Source organism: Typopeltis vanoorti, chromosome 16 (assembly GCF_054136105.1).
Source record: "Typopeltis vanoorti isolate ZY-2024b chromosome 16, IOZ_Tvanoo_1.0, whole genome shotgun sequence".
Taxonomy (NCBI): domain Eukaryota; kingdom Metazoa; phylum Arthropoda; class Arachnida; order Uropygi; family Thelyphonidae; genus Typopeltis; species Typopeltis vanoorti.
In genome coordinates this window covers 49,542,394-49,567,955 of record NC_143564.1, presented here as the reverse complement: position 1 = coordinate 49,567,955, position 25,562 = coordinate 49,542,394, and the positions used below count along the sequence as shown (strand labels likewise).

Below are 25,562 nucleotides of genomic sequence, written 5' to 3'. Positions count from 1 at the left end.
CTGTAGCGTATTGAATAGCTTCTCTCTTGCCACCTTGTCATATGCCTTTTCCAGATCGACAAAAATTAAATAAAGATCTTTGTTATATTCCCATGCTTTCTTGACTATTTGTCGTAAAGTGAAGATCTGATCCTGACAGCATCTATATGGCCTTAATCCAGCTTGTTCTTCACCAAGCTTTTCTTCCACAATTCTTCTCAACCGTTTCTCAAGTATACTTGCATAGATCTTGCCAGGAACACTCAGTAAGGAAATACCTCTGTAATTCTCACATTCAGTTTCATTTCGCTTTTTATATATGGGTACTATTAGAGCTCTACTCCAATCATCGGGAATTTGTCCCTCTGTCCATTCTTTCTGAACTATGCAGTGGAGCCACTGTAAGACTTTTATACCACCATACTTCAGCATTTCTGGTCGAATATCATCTACTCCTGCTGCCTTTCCACATTTCAGGCTTTTGATGGCTTTTTCTACTTCAAGCATGGATATTTGTATTCTTGACTGCATGCCTGGTCAGTGTTTTTTACCACTGTGCTATCACTGCTTGTTTCATATAGCAATTATTCGAAGTAATTACTCAATACTTCAAGGATATCTTTTTCTCCCGTTTTCATGTCACTTTTATCATCTCTACCTCCTTTTACAACACTCTTTCCTCCATTTCTAAGCTTCTACAACAACCGCCAGAATATCTTACCACCTTCTTGATATTTATTTTCTATGTTCTTGCCAAAGTCCTCCCATGACTTTTGTTTAGCTAGTTATACACACTGTTTAGCTTTCTTGCATTTGTCCCTGTATTCTCTAAGAGCAAAAGCTGACTTATATGCCAGGAACTTCTGATAATGCTTTCTTCTTTTCCTTCACTGTCTCTTTAACTTCCCGTGTCCACCATAGAGTTCTGATTTTTCTATCCCTGCAGACTACCTCACCAATGCCTCTCTGGCTGAATCAATCAGGGTTTTCTTCAAGTCTTGCCACTGAATCTCCAAGATTTGGTTCCTGTTCTGAAACTTTTTCATTTTTTCTTCAATAATCTTTGTGTATTTTAGCTACTGTTCACATCTGAAAGCTGATCAACTTTTATTCCCTTTAAAACTTTCTTACATGTTATTCTTTTCAATACGAAATTTAATTTTATCCTGCTCAAGACTAAATAGTGATCGCATCCAATTTCAAATCCTCTGTACACTCTGACGTCCTGCATCAGGGAGAAAACATCACTATCAACAATAACATAGTCAATGAGACTTTTCTTATTCCTTGCTTCTTTTCTCCATGTGAATTTGTGCACATTTTTATGTAGGAACATGTTGTTAGTAATAACCAGTCCATGCCATGAGCAGAAATCCAACAGGTATTTGCCATTATTATTAGCTTTGCTCTTTTCTCCAAATTTTCCCAAGATATTTTTGCATGTCTAACAATCATTTCCTACCCCTGCTATTTAGATCCCCAACAAAGACCAAATTTTCCTTTTTCATTGTGTCAGTTGCTTTTTCTAAATCATCAAAAAATTCCTCCACTTCTACCTTAGTAGAACCTTCTGAGGGACCATAGGCACAAATAAGTCTCATTGTCCAATTCCCCATTTTGATATTTGACTGCCTGCTATTCAAGAAGATTAGCTTCATATTTTGTGTTGAATATTATGGCTACTTCTTCTTTTCCTTGATTGTCACATTTTTGTATATAATATATTTATTATTATTTATTATATATTAAATGATTAATAATTAATTGCTGTAAAGGGCTAAAATGTTGGTACTGGTTGCATCTAGACAAATGTTTATGAATCATGTTGTCACTTATGAGAGAAGCCAATGTTACCGCTGCAATTTATATTGCATGAATAATTAAACGAACTTGATAAAACTGTTATAAATTCTGGCTGTTTCATTATTCAATTATAATTACATTTCCTGCACTATAAAAGAGATCTCTTATTGCCATTTCAATAATGGTAATTTCAATAATGGTTGAAAGCAATAATGGTAATGCACAATAGCTCAGAAGGATGCTAAGCATTCAGTTGTTGATAAGTAGAAAAGGAACATCAGGAGAAAACTTGGAGTTTCTGTGTCTTCAATATACGAAGTTTTGACAGATATTAGAAAAAGAGTTAGAAAATGGAAGACTGATTGTATAAAGAGATAAGTATGAAGTTTATTGCATTCATTACTCTATATAGGATTCATTTCAGAAAAAGCTGAAAGAATTTTATCGCTCTCCAGTTCATATAGAAAATACGATCTAAGATATCACTTACGAAAAGAAGCAAATAAATACAGACTGAGTAAGAAGAGAGAACGAGAAGAATACTTGAAACAAGATGGATGAACTAATGAAAAGGAACGGAAATATCCATATGTTTTTTTATGTGAAACTCACCCAATTAAACTTGTAAATCTGTTGTCCATTAGTGGTATGGGTGGGTTAAGGGTTCATCAAGAAACTGTTTATACTATATTAAAGAGAATTATTTTTCATGGAACAGATAACAAGGTATAACAGGAAACTATTCCAATTTCAAATCCTCTGTACACTCTGGTGTCCTGCACCAGGGAGAACCTTCTGTGGGACCATAGGCACAAATAAGTCTCATTGTCCAATTCCCCATTCTAATATCATCCCACATCAATCTACTTGAGACTGCCTGCCATTCAAGAAGATTTGCTCTTATTTTGTGTTGAATACTATGGCTACTTCTTTTCCTTGATTGTCATTTCCTGAATATAACATTTTTGTTTAAATTTCTTTTTGGAACTTTAATTTTTTTTATAAAATAATTAAGGTATGTCTCAGGGCCTAGTTAAAGGAAAACCAATGAAGCGGAAAGACAATAAAACATATTCAGAATATAAATTTTATTATTCTAATTCTTAACAAAGAATTGAGCTAACATGGTTTGGCAGGCATTTTGTTTCTTTTTTTCATACAATTGACGGTATGGCCCTACACCTCTTCTACTCCTTTGCAAATTTTACTGCTTCTGTCTTCATCAGAGTCAGCCTCTAAGCATTGCTGCTTAAAAACTTCGATTGAATGAAAAATATTTTCAAATTGTTTCTGTGAAATCTCTTTTGGCTGACTATCAGTGGTTAAATTTTCTTCATATTCTTCGGGATTTTCCTGCTGTGCATCTGAAATTAGCAGGTCGGAATCACTAAATTCGTAAGAATGAGATTTAATTAACTCTCGGACGTTATCATTGAACGGGAGAAAGAAATGAAGGGTGTACGAATTGGTCGCCAACATGCGAAATCACGTGCTTTATAGATAAAATTTCCCAACTGTTATGCAAACAAAATAGTTACCACTTTAAAAACTGCAACGATCATCATAAAAGAGAAGTTAATTCTCCGACGTGTAATAATAAACAACTCATCCCAGAAGACGGATTGATTACCCTATTATCGAAATGGATTCTGCTTTTTGAGACATGTGCAGAAGTGTCTCGAATCTGTGGGCGCACTATAGCAGACGACATAAATTTTGACGGTAAAAAATTGGAACATAATATACATAGTGTACATGGAAGTATTGTAGTATGCCATTAAAAATAACTTTGTAAAATGTTTCAAATCGGTAACTAAATTATTGGTTTCAGGGCAGCTCGTCCAATAATTTTCATCCAATGAAAATCTCGCCCATTATTTTTCTCGTCTAGTAGGACATTTCATCCAATCCTATTTCATCCATTACTTTTCTCATCCAGTAAGACATTTTGTCCAATCTTATTCATCCAATCCTATTTCGATTTGAAAACAATTGGACGAAATACTCTGAAAGCACCTGGGTTTGATATTAGTCCAAGGGGTTTCAGGGCAGTTCGTCTAATCAAAATCTTGTCCAGTAGGACATTTCGTCCAATTGAAAATAATTGCACGAAATGCCCTGAAAGCACCTGGGTTTGAGGTTATTCATCCAATCCAATTACTTTTCTTGTCCAGTAGGTTAGTCAGTTCACACATCAGTTGGTCATATTAGTCAGGCCAGTTGGGGTGGGTTAATCTGACACATTGGTTGGTCAGGTTAGTCAGTTCGCATAGTAGTAGGTTAGTCAGTTGACACAGGCGACAATAATAGTCAGTTGACATAGATGGGACAAATTGAAATGGACGAAATGTTCGACCAGACGAGTTGAGATTGGACGAACTGTCCGACTGGACGAGTCTATTCATCAACATCATCAAATTCCTGCCATGTACCCTCAAGTTGAGTTGAGATTGGACGAAATGTCCGAATGGACGAGTGTTCCGTTGGACAAACTTATAAAAGGACAAAAATCTTGGACAAGCTGCCCTCAAACCAAATTATTTCATTCTGGTGAGTGATTTTTTAAAATAGTTAGCCATAAAAATGTATAGATAGAAAATTTTTGAAGTCTGTAATATTTATTTTTAAGTTGTATATAGGTGCACTAATCGAATTTGGGTATATAAAAAAAAAGAACGCACTAATCAAGGGATTACTGTATAGCAAATATCATCATCATTATCAGCCATTGTCAATCCACTGCTGGATGAAGGCCTTTCCAAAATTACTCCAAAACTGTCTGCCCATGGCTCTCCTTTTCCATGTCACTCCTGCAAATTTGATGATATCATCAATCCACCATGATTTAGGTCAGTCGTGGTTGTGTTTTCTCTCGTGGAATCGAATCCAGTACTTCTTTTGTCCATCGTTGATCTTGTCTTCAAGCAATATGCCCAGCCCATTGCCACTTCAGATGTTTCACGCCTCCTATGATGTCATAGACTTTGGTTTGATTTATTATCCATGTATTCCTTTTGTGATCCAATCTTGTGAAACCAAGCATACTTCTTTCCATACTAAATTGTGTTGTTCTTAATTTTTGAATTTCCTTTGCATTTAGGGTCCATGAGTCACAGCCATATATCAATGTAGGAAAAATACACTGGTTAAAAACTTTTCTCTTCAGGCATAATGGTAGTTGGCTTTTGAATATTGAATGTAATTTTCCAAATGCTTTCCACCCAAGCATCGTGTGCCTTTTAATTTCATTCATGATATTTTGTTCCATTGATATCTGTTGTCCTAAGTATATGTAATGATCTACTTGTTTAATTTCCTCATTGATTTTTATTATTTCTAGTTGGACATAGCTATTGAACATAATTTGGGTCATCGTTAACTTTAGGCCAGGTTTTGCTAGCAATTTGGAATTCATGGATACCAGTCTGTAATTCATGTGCAGTTGAAGTAAACATAACTATATCATCTGCAAAGCGTAAATGGCTTAAATATCTTCCATTTATCTTCACACCTTTCCCTTCCCAATCAAGAAGTTTGAATATTTCTTCTAGGCACGCTGTGAATAATTTTGGAGATATTGTGTCACCCTGTCTTATACCTCTCTGTATTCTCACAGTAGAGAAGTTTCCATTGAAATGAATTGCTGCTGTGGCATTAGTGTATGCTGATTTGATGGTTCTGATGTATGGCACCTCCACTTGTTGGTTTCGCAATGCTTTAAGTATTGCACAAGTTTTAAGTGAATCAAAGGCTTTCTCATAGTTAATAAAACCAAGACATGTAACGGATATTCATTACATCATTCAATAATCTGCTGTACGACTTGAATATGATCCATTGTACTAAAGCACCTTCGAAAGCTTGCCTGTTCTTTTGGTTGTGCTAGGTCTAGATTCGCACAAAGCCTATGGGCTAAGACTTTTGTAAACACTTTGTAAACCACTGATAGTAGACTGATAGGTCGGTAGTTTGTCAAGTCTTCTATCTCACCTTTTTTATGTATCAGAATTAGGGTAGCCTTCTTCCATGTTATTGGTGTCTCTTCTGGGTCTGGCTCCCACTGATGAGAATTGCACATGTTCGCCCTCCAGTCAATACTATCAAATGGAGGTATTTAACACTGGAGATCCAACCTGTGACATCTGTTAACAATTGCAAACAGTAGAACATGCATTCTACAGCTGTCCTCCTGCCCTGCATATTTGGAACAGATGATGTAATGTGTTCAGCATTGTTTTACATACGGGTTATTTTTTTGCAGTACCAGCCACCTGTCAGGAACAGGAAGAAAATTTTGATTTTTATAATTAATGAATTAAAATATCATTTATGACAGATATTAGGAAGAAACATGGATTTGAAAACCAGAAATATGATATACAAATGCTTTACAATATTGTATTGCAGTAATTTTATTATTCAGTCTGATGATTTTAGTATTTAGAAAGAAGCATTCTAGGAGATAACAAATTTTTGGCTAGGTGGTATTTTTGATATAGACCACCCAACATTATGCAATATTCACCAGGGGAAGATAAAATTCTGTCTATTTTTACTACATGAAGTTTTTTTTACATAGTTCTATCCTCTTAGTTCAATGTGGTCTTATGGTCAGTTGCAGGGATGACTGAAGGGCAATACCTGGAAGAGAAGGCTAACTCAAGACAGTTAACTCAGATAAAAGCTAACCACCCAGGTATCAGTCATTTATGCGCTTTAGTTTAACTTGGTCTTTTGGTTGTTCATCTGCATGAAACTGGTTAAAAAAAAATGATAGCCTTTGACTATATGATGATATAAAAAAGCTGAGGCCATTTTCTCTATCTCTCATACTATTTATCCGTCTTCTCTTTCTCCTAATACTACCAGCTGCTCTCTTGCACCTCTTTTACTTTTTCATCCCAAGGTCAAAACTAGTCTGGGTAATGACTCTTCCATAATGCATAGCAATATAACTATTGAAAGGAGATTTACTTTGCATAATAGGATACTAAAGAAACTAATGTGAAATCATCAGCTTCAATATACAAATACCCTAGTCATGATGTTAATTCATGTGAAAACATTGCTTACGCACAATGTGTAATCTTATATTTACACATTGTTTAATCCTCCATTATAATAAAGGATTAAACAAGAATATAATTTCTTGGAAATTTTAATTTAATTTCCAAATAACTGAAAAAACTTTCTACAAACTGTATTATCATGTTGCTAGACTAATAGATTAATTGTGCTGATAATGCACTGAATTCAGAAAACACTAATTGAAATAACTGATAGCATATATAAATGAAGATATGCTATAAATTAAAAATGGAGAGGAAGTAATGCAGTAATTTCATTCCTAATGTCCAAATACGTTAAACCTCTTACCAATAGAGAACGATTTTTCTCGAATACAATACAAATTTAATTTATTGAAATTAAAATTTTAAACAGGCATACAAATACCATCACATAATCAAAACACTGATTTGTACTTCATGCATCAATTCTGCAAACGTTTGTAAAATTTCATTTGCAATTAACAGAAACAAAATATTAATAATTGAAAAATTGAAAAATCATCATTCTCCTAAATCTTTACAGTGGGAAAGAAAACAGCAAGCTACATTTGACGATACAGCAAACCTTTTGTATAAAAAGAGGAATTATGCAAATTTTGGGTTTTGAAGGAACTGATAAAAAAAAAAAGTGAATAAAAAAGTCCTATTATATATATTATTGCTGGCATACTATGTACAAGTATATGAAATTATTTTTATTCTCACTCTTTTTTTCCAGTTCCTTCAAAATCCAAAATTTGCATAATTAGTTTTTCAGTTTTAACCTTTTTTTTTTTTTTTGTCATCAGTTTTTACCACTTATGTTATCTTCATGTATTTTCTAAATGTAGTTGTTGCTATGATCAAATCTTGGCTCTAATCAAATTTTATTTTCAAGTTTTCACTATCTATACTCTAAGACTTGCACATAAGTATGTTAATTAATATTCTTCATTTTAAACCCTATCAAGTTAAACTCTTGAGTCTAGTTTATATTAAATGTCTGTTCTATCCCTAAAAATAACTTAGCTTTTTCTTTTCTATTAAGAGAAACATTTTTTTAAAATAATATTTACCTGAGGTACTAGATAGGGTAAGACAACTTTACTCTTGATTGCCATTACTTGTCTGAGTCCATCAAGAGTATTTTCTGAGTGTTTAGGGTCATTCTAGGATAAATAAATAGATAAATAAATAAATAACATTGTTTCTGATTAAAATGGGATTCAATTTCATTTCAAATAAACAACAAGCAGTGCATATGAGTATGAAAAGAAACTGGCTCTGCAAGTTAAATAAAGAATGAATATGAAAAAATAACTATACTGAATGCAGATAGTGTGAGTATGACAGATGCAGAAGAGATTGTTCTACTAAAGAGTGACCATTTTGTAAAAGCTATCAACCTGGTGTATGCAACATTCACCTCACTGCTACCTCTTCACTGGATGAAGAAACTGAAGTGTATGAGAAGATATTAGAGCTGTTGCACAAATTGAATAAAAATTCTTCAATAATAGACTGATGGAATATCAGCACGGATGCTAAAGAGTGTTCAGCTGGACTGGCTATTCATTTGGTCAGGTTATGTAATCTGAGCCTCAGAACAAGGTAGATTAAACAGGAGTGGAAAGCATGTATGATAATCCCATTGCACAAGAGTGGTGATGAATATTTTGGAAAAGTTGATTAGGGCTCACATTCAGAAATGGGTTGGAAAGAGAATCTCTACTTTGCAACAAACAGCATGGGTTTACTAAGAGAAGGTCATGTTTTAGCAACTTGCTCACATTCTATAATAATGTTACCACTGAGTTAGAAAACAGGAATGAATACATCGTGATACTTTTAGATTTTGTTAAGGGTTTTGAAAGAATATACCATGGAAGGCTGTTGCATAAACTGAAGAATATGAGATTGGATTATAAAATATTAGTGTGGATAAGAGGATGGCTGACTTAGATAACAAAAAGTGTTATATGGGAGATGTGAGTCTGCAAGATTTAAGGTAACTAGTAATATACCACAAGGATCAGGATCAGTCCTTGGTCCACTGTTATTCAATCTGTACATTAATGACACTGGGAAGGATTTGACATGTGACATACAGCTATTTGCTGATGATGCAAAGATAGGCTGAGTAATCAGGAATGTAATTGCAAGTACTAATGTGTAGTACTTCCAAAATGATTTGAACAGCTGGAAATGTGAAAATGGATTTCAGTTCAATGTTAATAAATGTAAGGTCATGCATTGTGGTGTGATTAGATATCCAATGTTATATTATATTGGTGGGATTATGCTTGAAGAAACTGATGAGGCTAGAAATTTTGGAGTTTTAGTAGATAGGAAGTTCAAAGGTCGTATAGCAAAAATTGTAAATACAACTCAGAGAATAATGGCAATTCTGAAATGAACCTTGACATGTAATGATAAGGAAGTCATTTTTGCATCTTATAAGCCTTGATAAGACCTCACTTGGACTACTGTGTGCACGTCTGGTCTCCTGGTTTCAGTGGTGATTCTAATAAAGTGGAGAGAATGCCAAGGAGAGTGTCAAAAATGATATCAGGAATCAGATTGAAAAATTTATGGAAACAGAGCACACATGTTAAAATAATTACTTTACTTAACATTAGGAAAAATATATATGTATAAGATACAAGCTAAATGACACTGCACTATACAAAAGTAACACGAATGTATATGCTTTTTAATCATTTACTACAGCCTGACCTCTCATGGGAAAAAAATTAAAAATAAAAATTAAATAAAAAAATTATAATTAAAAATATCTTTATGTATTTCAGCAGTGTTCTATCTATTTTTTCCAAAATCTCCCTAATTTGGGATTGGCTATGGCATTCTTGTAATCTTTTTTGCTTTTATGGCATTTTTATGGAGGATCTGGCAAATTTTTTTTTTTTTTTTTTTTTTACAAATGTATGGTTAATAATTTCAAATTCTTCATCCAGAGCTTGTTCATTGGAGCAAATTGTTAGGGCTCTGTGTTTGAGGGTGCTGATGACGTCTAGTTTTTGTGTTGGATGGTGGTATGAATTTTTATGTATTTATTGGCCTGTGTGTGTGTGTGTAGGTTTGCAGTAGACAGTGAAGGAGAGACAGCCTGAGGGAAGACGCGTGATGAGTGTGTCTAGAAAAGGAAGAGAGCTGTTTTCGATTACAATGGTGAATTGGATACGTTTGCGTTGTTTGTATAGGTGGCTTAGGAATATATTTAATGTTTCGTGGCTATGGGGTCAAATAGCGAAAATATCATCAACATATCTGAGCCAGACTTTGGGCTTTAGGCTGGCAGAATTTCAAGCCCACTGCTTGAAGTTTTCCATGTAAAAGTTAGCTAGTGGGGAAAAAAGTGGTGAGCCCATGGCCGTACCTTCTTTTTGTAGGTAAAAATTATTTTGCCACACAAAATACCCAGAGCTGAGCATGTGGACAAAGAGGGCTGTGATGGTAGGCAGAAATATGTTCTGATAATATCACTGATCGGGATATCAGTGAAAAGGGAAGTTATGTCAAAGCTGACTATTAAATCTTTGTCATTGAGTGTGGTGTTTCTAATTTTGTTTATGAAGGGTTGTGCATTTTTTTATGTAAGGGGGGGGAATGACCTACCAACTCCTTGAGTGTGACTGCTAATTTTTTTGGCTAAGTGATAATATTGATATCATAACATGATATATTATATCATAACATGATATCATAAAATATAATATCAGGATTGTAGAATACTGATTATGTAGAGACTCTGAGAATTTGTACGCTGCAAACAGTAGGAAACAGGAAAAAGAGGGATGATATGATTGAGACATAAACTTCTGAAAGGGTTATACAGAATTTCAGTAGATGGAATTTTTCATTTTATGGAGGGTGGGGAAAGGTCACGAGGAAATCCATGGAAGTTGAGAATAAATGCTGTCAAGAAAGGAGTTAGGGCTAAATTTTTCTCTTATAGAGTAGTGTGATTGAAATAGATTATCGTTGGATGTTTGTTGCAAATAGAGTGAATTAATTCAAGAATCAGATGACAGTATGGCTTCCCTTGATAAGTTCCTGATTCCCTGGAAGTCTCTCTTAAAAATAATAATATGAAAAAAAAAAACTAGTTAATTTGAAACCATTCTTTCAGATTCATCTCAAGCAATTCAAACAGAATATTATTATGAATAAAGTCACCTCCATGGTATCAAAAACTCCATTACCAGAAGTGACCATAAATGACAAAATATCTCCCATAACACATCTTAAATTCATAGTCATTATACTGGCAAAAACCTCTGACAATGCCTTTCAATCATGCATCACTTTGATGCAAAAAATATTCACTGCATGCTATGTACCTTATAGAGAAGCATTTCAATCTTTCTCCATCCACCCTTAAAAATCTTTTTTTTTTTTTTCATTGTGCTACTATCTACAAAAGGTTGTAAGCCTTTTGTGGATGGTAGCATTAATGTGTCCTAAGGATTTTTTTTCTATCTATTAGTTATTAATTTTTTATCTAGTCTAGAAACTCTGCTGTAGAGACTAAACTAGTAACATTTATCAAGCCATTTCAGGCCTGCAATAAGTGGTGGTAACAAACAACAATGACATTCATCTCCCATTGTGATTGTGTTTAGGGACACATTTGTCTGCAACCACTGTTCTCGTCTTTGTGTCCAGGGCCTGAGTCCTGTTAGAAGGTCCACTGACTAGTGTGAAACAAAGTGTTGTTCAGGGACCGTAACACAGGTTCCAGTATGGTGTCTTGATACACTTTGGCTGAGATTTAACTTTTGATCCCTTTCTCCCAGAAATGCAACTTGGATAGGCCCACCAAACCATCACTGACACATGGTGATGACCCCTTTGAATCATGAGGTCATCACCCTGTGTCAGTGATGGTCAGGTATATTCTCCAGATGTGTCTGCGACCATCTGGAGAATATACCTGATTGTTTTGGTGGTTAAATGACTCTTCAATGGTGAAAATCTTATCTGTGAAGAGGATATCGTTGTAACTGTTGTTCATGTGTCAGCAGAGAAGTGCCTTTGATTTATCACCCTCTGGCACATAAGTTGTGGTGATAGGAAGTGTCCAGTAGAACAATGATAGACTCTCCCCCACAGATCATCAGTTAGTAAACGTGACATCATTCTCTACGAAACATTCATTTCTTGCAACATCATTTTCTGCATTCTCACAGGATTATGGTGGAGGCATGCCTCACAGCCCTAATGAGCTGTGCAGCATGGTCAACCTGTTCTTTGGCAGTCAGATACGTCTTCTGTATCATTATAATGGTTACCAGTCTAATACACAAACATCCAACTGATCCCAAGTGTTTTTAGCATGTTGAATATAACAGGTGGCTACATCCCAAAACACTGAGTTTTTTCTGTCATTTATATGAATAAAAACTAAAACATAAATGATATTTAGACATACCTTGGGGAAGATCATTGTGTGTTCTTTTTTGTTAACTTTATCATTTTTGGAACATAAATTTGATGAGACATTGTTGGTAAATATAAAACTATAAAATGAACTCAAAGAGGAATAATAAATTACAAGAGGAATTTGAAACTGAACTATACTATAAATTAGATTTAAAAAATGCATGGAAAATTTTTCCTATCAGAAGGAAATAAAGATTAAAAAAAATATATATATACTGTATATGGGAATTTTAAAAACAGAGGAATACATATTGTGGTGACATAATGTGAATTCCATAAAAAATGAACAAACAAAAATGAAAATGTGTGAAACAGTGTGTGAACCATTTTGACTCAGGGGTCATCTTCAGAAGGTATGAAGAATATTCAAGGGAAAGAGAAAAGGTAAAGGATTTTTTAAGTTTTCTTATATGAGTGCATCAAATTTTTAGTCATTGCTCATTGCAAAAATCTTGGGTTAATTTGAATATGTTGGAGCTTCCAATTCTTTGAAATCACATAGGGGCGATGGACATTATGGAATTTCTGTTACATGTAATAGCTATGGTTTCTGAAATTCTTAATGTAGTTTGGTTATTTTGAAAGTCCAGTATTGTAGCTTTTCAATTTGAGAAATGTGGTTCTGTTCGAATGCGTGGATCATGATTTCAGTTTTACCAGTATTTGATTTTATTATTGTTTAGGTATTCGGGAATGGGTACGTTACAGTTGCAAAAATATTCTTGTAGCTGCAACCATAGTGACCTGATCATCGAGCCTATGTAGGAAACTTTGCAATCATGTTGACAAGGAAGTTTGTATATCAATTGTGGCATTCTTTGTGAGAGTGATATTTGGTAGTTTTTAAAAGCATAGCCAGTTTGTGATAGGTAGTCTGTAAATATACTGAAATGCTTTATATATGTATTGGAAACTTTTCTTTGGTTTTAGGTCTAGTTGATCAAATTTTAGTTGCTTGGCTTGTGTAATTTATTAGTTGCACAGGATAATTTAAGTTTTTGAAAATCTGTTAATTTCTCTATTAAGATAGCTATTTATAGTTCAAAATTTATATGCATTTATTCAGCATGTCATCATGACTTTTGCTGTGTTATATCCTGGAAAATTCAGTACCACTTACTTGAATTGGGTACAAAACCCCATACAGTATGCACTCTTCAGTTTATGAATTCATATCATCCTGAAGAGCCACAATATCAATAAAGAACTGAATATTTCCCCTTCCCAAAACAATCCACAATATCATTATTTATACAGAATGAACAGCAATGAGTTAAACACTGATTCCCTGCAGTATCCCATTTCTTATCCCCTCACCTTTCACATGCAGTTTCCACAGCCAGTTTACTGACCAAGCACATTATTGCAGTTAAAGTACTAATTCACCATGGAACAGTCTGTCAAATGCTTTTGCAAACTCAAGATCAGAAATACCATGTCATACATACCTATTTCTCGATGTTATTTCACAGTCTGAGGAAAGGGTTGGATATAATCAGGAAACAATGTCCTAGAGACCAAACATGAATTTGAAAGCACTTAATTCCTCTAACAAGAATCTTAAGAAAGGTGTGGTCTCAAATGGGCTATCAAATCCATCTATCATCAAAAGGCATTCTTATTATGTTCATTTTTTAGAGTATTACACATACTGATTGTAACATTTGTTAATGATATTTAAGTTTTGTTATATGATAAAGTAAAAGAATAAAATAATGCTTGCTTTTAGTAATGCATTTTATGTTTAGCATTACTGGAGTCATGACATGGCATTGAAGAACTTCATTGCAATATCGTTCACTAGTCATCGTCCCTTTTTCCAGCACATGTAGCTCGGTGCATCTATTAAACATAATGTCTTCCCAGACCATGACCCTAGAACCAGTGTATCTATCCCTTTCAAGAATATTCTCAGGATGGTAAGTAGTAGCACTTTCACGCCAAATCACGTAGAATCAGAGGAAAGACTAAAATGACTCATCTCGAAAGAGCACGTTAGCCCATTGGTATCTTGTCCAATTTTTATGGATACAACACCACTGAAAATGTGCTGATCTGTAGATAATGGGATGCCTATATGCCCACAGGCTACAGGCCTGTGGGCATATAGACTTACTTGCCACAGTTTGTCGAGATATCCACATAACTGTGTTTGAATGTAGCCAAATTACAAGCTGACCTTCCGTGTTGCGTCAATTACATTTTGCACCCAAAAATCTGTGCTGATGCTCTATGGTAGAGTGAGAGCAATCACTTTGCAAACGTCTGGAACACATTCCATTGGTTTGAAATGCTGCCCAGAGCCTGAATACAGCACTCTATGATATTCGAAACTCTCTGGCAATATCAGTAATTTATGACCTTCTTCAAACTTTCTAATAATTCTCCCCTGCGCGAAATCATCTAGATGGTGTGTTTGTGTCTTGTAATGTCTCAAAGCGATAAAAATAATAATACTGTCCATCGATTTGCACCTCCCCACCCAAGAAGGGATCTTGTGCCCCGTCCCTGTGGGATATGTCCCACAATTTCAAAACTGTTGGCCTAAAGGGAAAAAACTAAAGGACAGTGAAATCATCCAGGATGATAACACTATCATGCAATATTCCAGAACCGTGAAGAATATGCAAACCACTCGGCCTGGTTGATCAAGTGGTCAGCATATCGGCTCTCCTGCCAAAAGGCTGCGGTTTGAATCCATGATTGTTCATGAAAGTACTAGTGGTGGACAGTTTTGTTGCCGGTGCAACAAAACCATATGTTGTGAACGTGTTAAAACTAAAAAATATATAGTGGATGTGTTTCAGATATTATGGAATTCGGTTGAAGAGAATTAGCATTTCAACTCAACTGTTGAAATGCTAATTTGTCTTTGGTTCGTGCAATCTTTTGTTAATACCGCACCAATCATATGCACTTCTTCATAGCTGCTCTATGTATTTCAAGTCTTGTAAATTATTGGTAATTTTTGCTTGAAATAATAGGAAAGAAGCTGAAGCTATTTGGGTAGATGACTTTGACGATGCACACAAGGAAACTGTTCTTGATGCCTGAAGTAGCGATAGAGAGTAGGAGTTTCTTGGTAAGTCACACCATTTGCAGTTTTTTTTTCCTGAAAACTGTAGTTTCCGAAAATCCCAGCATATATCTCACCCCACGATTTTTTAGCTTTCATTTTGGGAAAAAAGTGCGAGTTATATTCGAGTAGATAAATTTATGGCAATTTTTTTAGCTTTCAAATTCTTAAGAATGGATCAATTTCAAATTCTTAAGAATGGTTAAAGATTGGATTTATAAACCACAAAAGAGAGCAATACAGCAAACACAAGTAGGTGTAAACAACAAGAAAATGTTGATATTGCATCTGGATCAAATGAAATTGATAATGTGTCATCTGACATCTGTACAGAACCAACTAGGAAGAAGATGAAAATTTTCGTAAGTATGATATGAATTACTTGAAATGTGGATTTTCATGGACGGGAAATTCCAAATTTTGTTCTATTAAAAATAAATCATATTTTTTTGTTTACATGAACATATAAATTCAAATAAAATAGACATTTACAATGAAACATACTTTATTTATTATTTGGTAAGGGGGTACTTGGTAATAATGAAAATTTATGAAGGGGTACGTGGATATCTGAAGGTTGAGAAACAATGGTGTAGAGAATGTGATTGGTGATGGGTGGTCAGGTCGAGCGGTGGAGACAGAGAGTTATAGAGTAGGTGCCCTCCCTCAATGAGTCTTGGACTTCTTAGAGGTGTCAAATAATAATAATAATATCTGGATAAGAACACCATGAGTTATTTACAGGTAGATAATACAGACATCAGTAAGGCTAACACTACCAACAATGTAAATATTATATAAGAATTACAATATTTATTCTAAATTGCCTATATTCATTTAAGAATAGTGTTAGTAATAATGTTGAGGTAAATTAAATAAAAAAACACAAAGCTAAGGGATATGTTAAAGAATACCATACCAACTGCTGCAGAAGTGATGGAAGGATTTCATCCAAAGCTCTAACACCAACAGTAGAATGCAGACTATCAAATGTTTTTGCTGCAGCTTGCCTTACTTCAGGCAGAGGATCACAGAGAGCACGTCTATGCAAAATCAAACAAAAACTGATAACGCATAAATAATCAGAATAGTTTTCTAGTAATCATTTAGAGTTTTAAGTAATCCAGCAAACAAATTATTTCATTCTCTCTCTTTAAATAAACATAACTGAATAGTAGATATTGAATCCTGCACATCATGACATTATCTATATGTAGGAAAGGTATCTATATGTAATGCAAAAATAAAGATGCTAATTTTTTAAATGCTTCTTTCCTAACAAATTTTTGATTAAAAAAACTGTCAACATATAATTAAGCCTTGGTAACAGAATATTCTCATGAAGAATAAAAGAGGCAAAGATATCTCAGACAAAATTAACAAAGATTACATTTAGTACCACCAGGACAGAAGTATAATGAATAAATAATCCAGGAATCTCGAAGAAAAACAAAATAGAACTTTTCACTTTTATAGGCCTGCTGGGACACAACAAATAGATCCACAGAGCATTATCTATCATCTAAATTGTATACAACTTCATGAGAAAAAAAAAATACATATATATATAATATACAAGTTATTTATAAAGTATTTTTGATTGATTGATGACTGATTTATGCTCTCAGGCAATTCATTACATGGACATATTCCATACAAATAAAAAAATTCTCATGCACTAAGAGATATGTGAACAGCTTCCAGGAATGGCCATTTTTTTTTTTTTTTTTCCATTCTACAATTGGAACAATCAGCTCAGTGACCGTGTGGTAAATACCATATGGTCACATTGTTCTCTTTTAGGAATATCCTATACAGCAGTTTAAATGATTCAATTATATCATCTGTTTGTCTTTTTATCCTCCCATGTCTGTAGATTACATCCCTCAATTCTATCCTCAAAAGACAAGTCATCAAAATAGCATTTTTGATAATGGATGCAATAAATGCATTCATATGCTGATATTCTGCAAATAGAATCTGCTTTCTTGCAATTCTTCTGCTGTTTATGTGGAATTTAAGAGAACATAAATGGAAGCAACCATATTTCCTTTGCATTCATGTATGTTATCACAGGAACAATGTTCTCTTTTAGGAATATCCAGGTGGAAGATTAACTGAGATGAGTGGAATATTTTTCAGTAATCCTATAACTTCTGAATGCTTTGTTAATAAAGGTTTCATTGAAGCCATTTCTCAAGAAAGCTGATTTGGTATACAAGGTATGGCTATTAAATAACGAGACAAGATGCGCTGTGAATCATGTACTCATAGCAGTGGGATGCGCTTGCGCCATGAATGAACTTGAAGGTTCTAGAAGAAGTTGAGATAAGCATTGTTCACTGTCACTCATAGTTAGTCTGTAGGCAGATACAAAAGAAACACACATGAAGTCACTTTGCCGGAATAATGTCTAACGTTAAACTTGAGCAGAGCACTAATCTCAAATTCCTTGTGAAATTGAAGAAATCGCTAACTGAGTGTTTGAAACTGTTGCAGGAGATGTACGATGATAATGTAATGTCACGTGCGTGAATGTTTGAATGGCACAAACGCTTTGGTGAAGGTCAAGAAAATACCAAAGATGACGAATGACCGGGTCGCCCAGTCATGGCAGCAACCAAACAAAATGTTGTGAAAATCAATGAAATTGTTTGCAACGATCGCTGATTAAGCATTCAGATGATAGCAGACATGGTGCACATTAATAAGGAGACTGTACAACAAATTTTGCATGAGCAATTGAACATGAACAAAGTCTGGGCCAAAATGGTTCCCAAAAACTTGTGTCAGGAGCAGAAAGATGTCCGGAAACAAATTTGCACTGACATCATGGAATGGCTGACAGCGGAGCTGGACTTGCAGGAGGAGATCATCACATGTGATGAGATGTGGATTTTACAGTATGATCCAGAAACAAAGAGACAATCGATGCATTGGAAAACTAACTCCCACGTCACCAAGGATGAGCAAGTCAAAATTGAAGGCAATGTCGATTTTTTTTTTTTTTTTGATATCAGTGGCATGGTAATGGTTAGAGGGTCAGACAGTTAACCAACATTATTACCTTGAGGTTCTGACCAAAGCTGAGAGAATGAGTGAGGAAGAAGAGACCCGATCTGTGGAAGAACAACACTTGGATTCTCACAGTGCACTGTCTGTAAAGCAGTATCTGGCTGACTACTGCACACAGATTTGGTCACCTGGGCTTCTTGAGAATCAGGAGGTGGTTGAAAGGATTCAGAGACGAGCGATCATGATGGTGACAGGTCTGTGGAATACTCCCTACATAGATAGGTTGAAGGTTTGTGGGCCATAAAGTTTAGTTGATAGGCAGAAAAGAGGGGATATGATAGAAACTTTTAAGGTATTAAAGGGGTTTTATAAAGTTGATGCAAGAGAAAATTTTCAATATATGATAAAAAAAAAAAAGTCAGGGAACTAGGGGCCATCTGTGGAAGTTGTGTAAGAGTGTGGTTAGTAGGGGTGTGCAGATCAGATTTTTTGCTTGGAGAGTCGTGTAAATGGAATGGATTGCCAGAATTGGTTGTAAGTTCCCTACAGTGAATGGATTCAAGGAGATGTATGACAGGATTTTTATGTATAATAGTTGATTTGGGTCTCCTGGAATGAGTCTCCAGACTCCATGGACATGCTGTAACTAATAATAATCTTAACTTAAATAGATCTAATGGTCTGTGTTTATTTCCCTTATGGGAGATAACTTTTTAATCTGTTAATATTCTTAATTAGTAATTGAGATGACTTTTTGTTACTTACTAAAGCTGTTGCAGCACTTTATAAAAGTTTTCTGTTAATTTCTGTGTTATGCTGTTCCATTTTTAGCTGTACTGAAGATGCCAATGTCATCTCAGCTAAAAATGGTTACAGTATAGTTACAATAGCTGCAGTCTACCTACAGCTGTAGGTAGACTGCAGTGTGTGTATATATGTGCACGTGTACACACACACACAGAGAGAGAGAGAGAGAGAGAGAGAAGTACTCTGATTTCTTAACTTCAGATGCATGCATACAGCTTACACTTCTACTAATAAAGGGAAACTATAGTACATATGGAAAACATCCAGGATGATATAGCAGTGGAATTCAGTAATTCAGTACAACTGAACATCCATATTAAAGGTCTTCATCTGATACCACAATAATCAGAACATAATGAAGTACAGAGTTTTTCAAAAGTTATTTGTCCTCTTGTGCAAAATCCACATCCAGTACTCTATAATGTTCAATAAGTATTGTATCAGATGAAGATTTTTAATATTGATGTTTGATGGTAGTGGATTCCCAACCACAATGGAATGGGAAATGAGACTGCAGAAACAGCTGGTAAGTCATCCTGTATTTTCCATGTACTGTTTGCCAGTCGCCAATACAGAAAGTAAATAAAAGCAAAGTTAATTAATAGTGACAGTCATCCTGCCATGAAACACAGACAAATAAACTGCATTAGATTAAGTTCAAAATTAATCACCGGCCATCCAGTCTTCATAGAAACAGAAGAGAGACAGCTGTATAGATAAGACCTCTTTTACATTCTTATGTATTCAAGGGAGATTATCAACCTATATTTAAACACCACAATACCTGCCTTATCATATGTCATCATTTGGTGGAGTACCAGTATTTGCTCAAGCGTGCAATTTTTAACCAATTTATGTATATTATTTCTGGGAAAACTCTCATGTTACTCCTCTTAATAAACTATTATAATTACGGCTATTTTGCCTGCTTCAGTTTAGGAGTGCCCCTGTTTAAATGTCATTGGCTATTTACTCACGGATTATTAGGGCATTGTAGATGAAAATTTACCAAAAAGTATATGTAGCATAAGGAAGAGAAATTTACACATACCTTTTTCTGGGTGTTGCGGTTTTTCTTCTTTCTGCAATGTCCGAAAACTACTGAGTGTGTGGAGGGGGGGTAGGTTATTTGGGAGAATTAAATTAGAAAAACCCAGGTTTTTTTTCAGTAATATATATATATAAACATATATATATTATATTATTATGTTATATAGGGTGGGGAAAAGGTGAAAGGGTTGATTTTTTATATAGGGAGGGGAAGGGGAAAAGGGAGTTGACGGGGTGCGGTCCGTTTCGACTATTTTTGGTAGTCACCGTCAACCCCCTTTTCCCCTTCCCCCTCCCTATATAAAAAATCAACCCTTTCACCTTTTCCCCACCCTATATAACATAATAATAATATAACATATATATATGTTTATATATATGTTACTGAAGAAAAAAAAACCCGGGTTTTTCTAATTTAATTTTCCCAAATTACCTCACCCCTCCTCCACACACTCAGTAGTTTTCAGATATCGCAGAAAGAAGAAAAACTGCAACACCCAGAAAAAGGTATGTGTAAATTTCTCTTCTTTATACTACATATACTTTTTGGTAAATTTTCATCTACAATGCCCTAATAATCCGTGAGTAAATAGCCAATGACATTTAAACAGGGGCACTCCTAAACTGAAGCAGGCAAAATAGCCATAATTATAATAGTTTAACTAATTTGGCTGGGTAATATATCCAGAGGCAATTTTTTTTAGGCAGAAAAACTGCATAGATTTTAACTTTTGCTTATATAGCATTGTTCAACTTTTTTAAAATTTATTTTCTTGTAAATACCACTGTTTCTCCTATAACATGTTTGTAATGTGTGAATTTGTTCATATGCAATTTTATACAAGGTGATTGACCATGATTTGTCCTCTTACTCATAGGTCACTGTTCTCCTCAGTTTGTGTACTTTTCTTGAAAAAATGTACAGCATAAAAAATGTAAATAAGAATCCCATTTATAAGAAACCCTTAAGTATTGAGGATAAGCTTGACATAATAAAATGTTTTGAAAGAAATCACAGAACATGCAATATATTATAAGAACAACAGGTCTAAAGGAATCAGAGTTTAGCAGCAACAAATGTGAATGCTGTAAGTCAATCAGAACTAGACCTAAAGAAATATAGTATTTACTGTATTTCTTTATTTATTAGGTATTAAAGATATTATTAGTAGCATTTTTATTGTATGGTATAACCGATGAGAACTATACTATTTTGAAAGTTCTGTACTTAATCCTATTATACCCATAACGGCACATTATTTTTTATTATGCAAAGTTCTATAAAGTGACTTTTAGGAACACATACCAGGTTATAGGAAAAATGATGGCATACTATTATGTTTACTTATTTATCTATTCATTTTATTTATTATTATTATTTTTAATCGAGTCTAGTTGTTATTTAATCCAGTGAACTGCTGTAACACTGGTAGTGGTGCAATATGACCATTGCTGTCCTTGTGCCAATAAATCTCAAATCAACCAACCAAGCTTTCTCCAGTACAGTTTCACAATACAGCATGCATTCTTTCTAATGTGGGTCCCAAAGTTTCCTTAAGTTATTATTACCCTTAGATGTAGCTAAGGTAATCTGTTTTGGTAATCTTTCTATTTTCATTCTTTGAATGTGTTCCATCCATTTATGTTTATATTTTTTAATTTTTTCTATTACTGATTCTTGGTATTACTGTAATACTTTACTACTACAATATAGTTTCCAGGATTACCCACCAGCATGATGACATCATTTCGGCTCCTTCCAGTCATGGGCACATATTTTTATGTTTGCAAGACGTTGCAAACATTTTTTGTCTAGTCATCATTCTAATCTGGGTTAATCCCCTCTTCTTCGTTTTACATACAGCTCAATGGGCATTAAATTATGCATTTTTACAATAAAATTATAACATTTATTTTGTTACAACAAATTCTATTTTATGTTTTGAAACCTCTGTAAAATTGAACTCAAAAATTTTAATTAAATTTATTGTGAGAGATCTTACAACAGGATACCACATGGAACTCTGTTATGCAAATCAGAACAAATGGTGATGGATAATCAATGGGCTGATGGAGTGGCATATGGAAGGGCAGAATCAAGGCGAAAACAGTTGACTAGTGATGTGCCACAAGGTTCGAGTGCTGGGACCTTGGCTGTTTATTTTGTACATAAATGATATAGGAAATAACCTGAAAGGGTATTTCAGTTGTTTGCTGATGATGCAAAATTAAGTAGCGTAATAGTTAGTCAAGGCAATGTGGAGAGCTTGCAGGATGATTTAAATAGGCTATCAGTATGGGCGGCCTGTGTAGCTCAGTGGAAGTGGTGCTTGCGTCCTCTCCGCTTGGTCGCTCAAAGTCAGACTTAAGTTTAAGTCTAGTCAACGACTGGAGGAACTTTTTCTAACCTTTCTTCGACCGATTCCCAAGTTAGTCGATCTCTGGCACGGGCAAAGGGTTTTTCCTCCCGTAAACTCAAGAAAATCGACCGTAGTACCTACATTATTTCAGAGTAACACATCTTGTTAGGGTTAGGTACCAAGAGATGGCAGCACTTGTCTACCAGCCTCTTCATCAGTGGCTGCTGTAAATCATGATAGACACGGGCCAGCTATCTCTGATTGGCTACTGGTGGAGACTGAACTGCCCACTCACTCTCCAAAAAAGCTAGATTGTTAGTTGATTTTTTTTTTTTTTTTGATCAGTATGGGTAAAAGTAAATGGGTGTCAGTTTAATGTTGAGAAATGCAAAGTTATGCATTTTGGAATAAATAGATTACAAGCTGTGTATCACACTGATGGCACTGTACTCCAGGAAACAGATGAAGCTAGAGATTTAGGAGTGGTGGTAGACTGAGAGTTAAAGTTAGAGGACATATTGCTAAAGTAGTCCATTAGATTACTTGGCTATTGAAGAACACATTAACAAGTAGAGGTAAAGACGTTGTCATTCCTCTTGATATGCCCACATCTGGATTACTGTGCTCAAGTTTGGTTTCTTGGGGATGAGGAAGTGGTGGAGAGGATTCAGAGGCGAATGGCCTGTGGTATGTTCCCTATGAGAATAAATTGAAGGTGTGTGGAATGCAAAAGTTGGTTGATATGAGAAAAAGAGAGTATATGATAGAAACACTTAAGTTGCTTAAGCAGGGGAAATGTTTCAGCACTTGGCTCGAGGGACCAGAACAAGGGGTCATCCCTGGAAGTTGAATAAAAGTGTGATTAATAGGAGTGTGAGGACCGGATTTTTTTGCTTCGAGAGTCGTGAATGAGTGGAATGGGTTGCCAGAGTCAGCTGTGAGTGCTTTGTCTGTTAATGGGTTCAAGGAGTGATATGATGAATTGTGTGGACAGACTGGGTCTGCGGTGACAAGTCTTTGGACTCCATGGAGATGCTTGTATAATAATAATCATCATCATAATCAGCCTTTATCCATCCACTGTAAGATGAAGGCTTTTCTAAGATGACTCCAAGACTACCAACAGCTTATCTTACCCATGTCGCTCATTCAATTCTGATGATTTCATCAATGATTTTGGCAGGTGTTACAATCATTTTTCCTCCCTTGAAATCTAATCCAGTACTTCTTTTTTGGCCATTCTTGTCTTTGAACAATAAGCCCAATCCACTGCCACTTCTGATGTTTCTATAACATAAGAGACTTTTGGTTTGAATTTTTATCTAAGTATTCCTTCTGTGATTCAGTACTGTGATATCAAGCATACATCTTTCCATACAAAATTGTGCTGTTCATAATTTTTCAGCATTTCCTTAGCATTTAATGTCCATATTTCATAGCCATATAGGAAGAATGAAGTGCTTAAAAACTTTCCTTTTCAGGCATAGTCTTAACTGACTTTAGACTTCTTAACTTATTTAATGTCCATATTTCATAGCCATATGTCAATATAGGAAGAATGCAGTGCTTAAAAACTTTCCTTTGGCATAGTCTTAACTGGCTTTAGAACACTGGCTGTAATCTTACAAATACTTCCCAAGCAAGCATTTTTTATCTTCCGACTTATTCCACAGTATTTATTATTAGTGACACCTCCAGGGAGTCCAAAGACTCATCAAGGGAGGGCATCTACTCTACAACTCTGTCTCCAGCACTCACTCAATCCACAACTACACCATGATCTACTGCCTACCACACCACCACTCACTTTCACAGACAATCACTAACCATCCATGCCCACAGCGGCATTCAAACCTGCAGCCTTTTGGCTGGACAGCAGATACGCTAACCACTTGGCAAACCAGGCCGGTATTTTATTTATACTCCCAGGACCTCCATGGAGTCACAAGACTCATCTTGGGGCATCTATCCTAAACATAAAATTTATCATACCACTCCGTGAACTCATCTGCTGTTAGTGCTCTCGCCACCCTATTAGACAATGCATTCCAAGTTCAACCATACTTCATGCAAAGAAATCACTTTCCATCCAAGGATGATGTTTTCTTGTCCTCTTGTTCTAGAATACAAAAAAACTCCCTAGTGTCAACCCTGTAACTACCTCTCAACAGTTTAAATGTCTCATTCATATCACATCTCCTACCTACCAAACTTTGTAATCCACGTTCCGTTAGTCTATCCTCATAACTAACATTGTACAGTCCTGATATTTTTGTTATCCACTTCTGTACACTTTCCAAAGTTAATTTATCCCTTTCAAACGCCAAGGACCAATTCTGAGCAATAATGCATATGTGGTCAATGTGCAAGACCATTAGGGTCAAACATATGCCTCACAGAACCTTGCATATCCACTTCACCAACATCTGTGGCCTAAACTCAAACCTTAATAGTGTCCACTACCATCTCAGTCTACCAAACCCTATCTACTCTTTCTGGCAGAAACTCAAATCTCCCCCCCCCCTCCATCTCAGCCTTCTAAACTGTACACTCTTTAACTCCTTTCTTGTTGGAAGTTTTTTTTCACTTGGTGGTTAGACTATAATAAATTTAGTTTAATCCTATAAGTTTGAGTAAACAAAGTTTGCATCTGAAATATCTTCAGGACAAGATGCAAAGCACATCTCCTTGCAGACATGTATAATGTCTGCAAGGAGATGTGCTTTGCCTTATGGGAGATACTAAGACAAGTAGTGATGAGAGCACATCTCCTTGCAGACATGTATAATGCTATGCCTTAAGGGAAGGGCCACTACCCAGACCAGTTTCCCTGTTTAAATGCATGGGTTACCGCTCCAAAAAACTCGTGAGATCCCCCAACAATAAGTGACCCAAAGGATCATTTAACTCAGCGGTTCTTCCTCTCAGTAACTGGCTCACCCTCTAATGCAACCCACCACT

The 25,562-nt window shown here is 35.2% G+C and overlaps 1 protein-coding gene across 1 annotated transcript in view; it reads right to left on the bottom strand.

The window, feature by feature from the left end:
* The window catches only part of l(3)80Fj (lethal (3) 80Fj), a 770,029-nt gene that overhangs the window by 143,780 nt on the left and 600,687 nt on the right, over positions 1 to 25,562 (bottom strand). Inside the window, exons 43-44 of the mRNA XM_090405954.1 lie at positions 16,289 to 16,412; positions 7,907 to 7,999 (exon numbers count right to left, since the gene is read on the bottom strand). Of these exons, the coding sequence (XP_090262080.1) occupies positions 7,907 to 7,999; positions 16,289 to 16,412 (217 nt within the window). The remainder of the gene's footprint in view (positions 1 to 7,906; positions 8,000 to 16,288; positions 16,413 to 25,562) is intronic.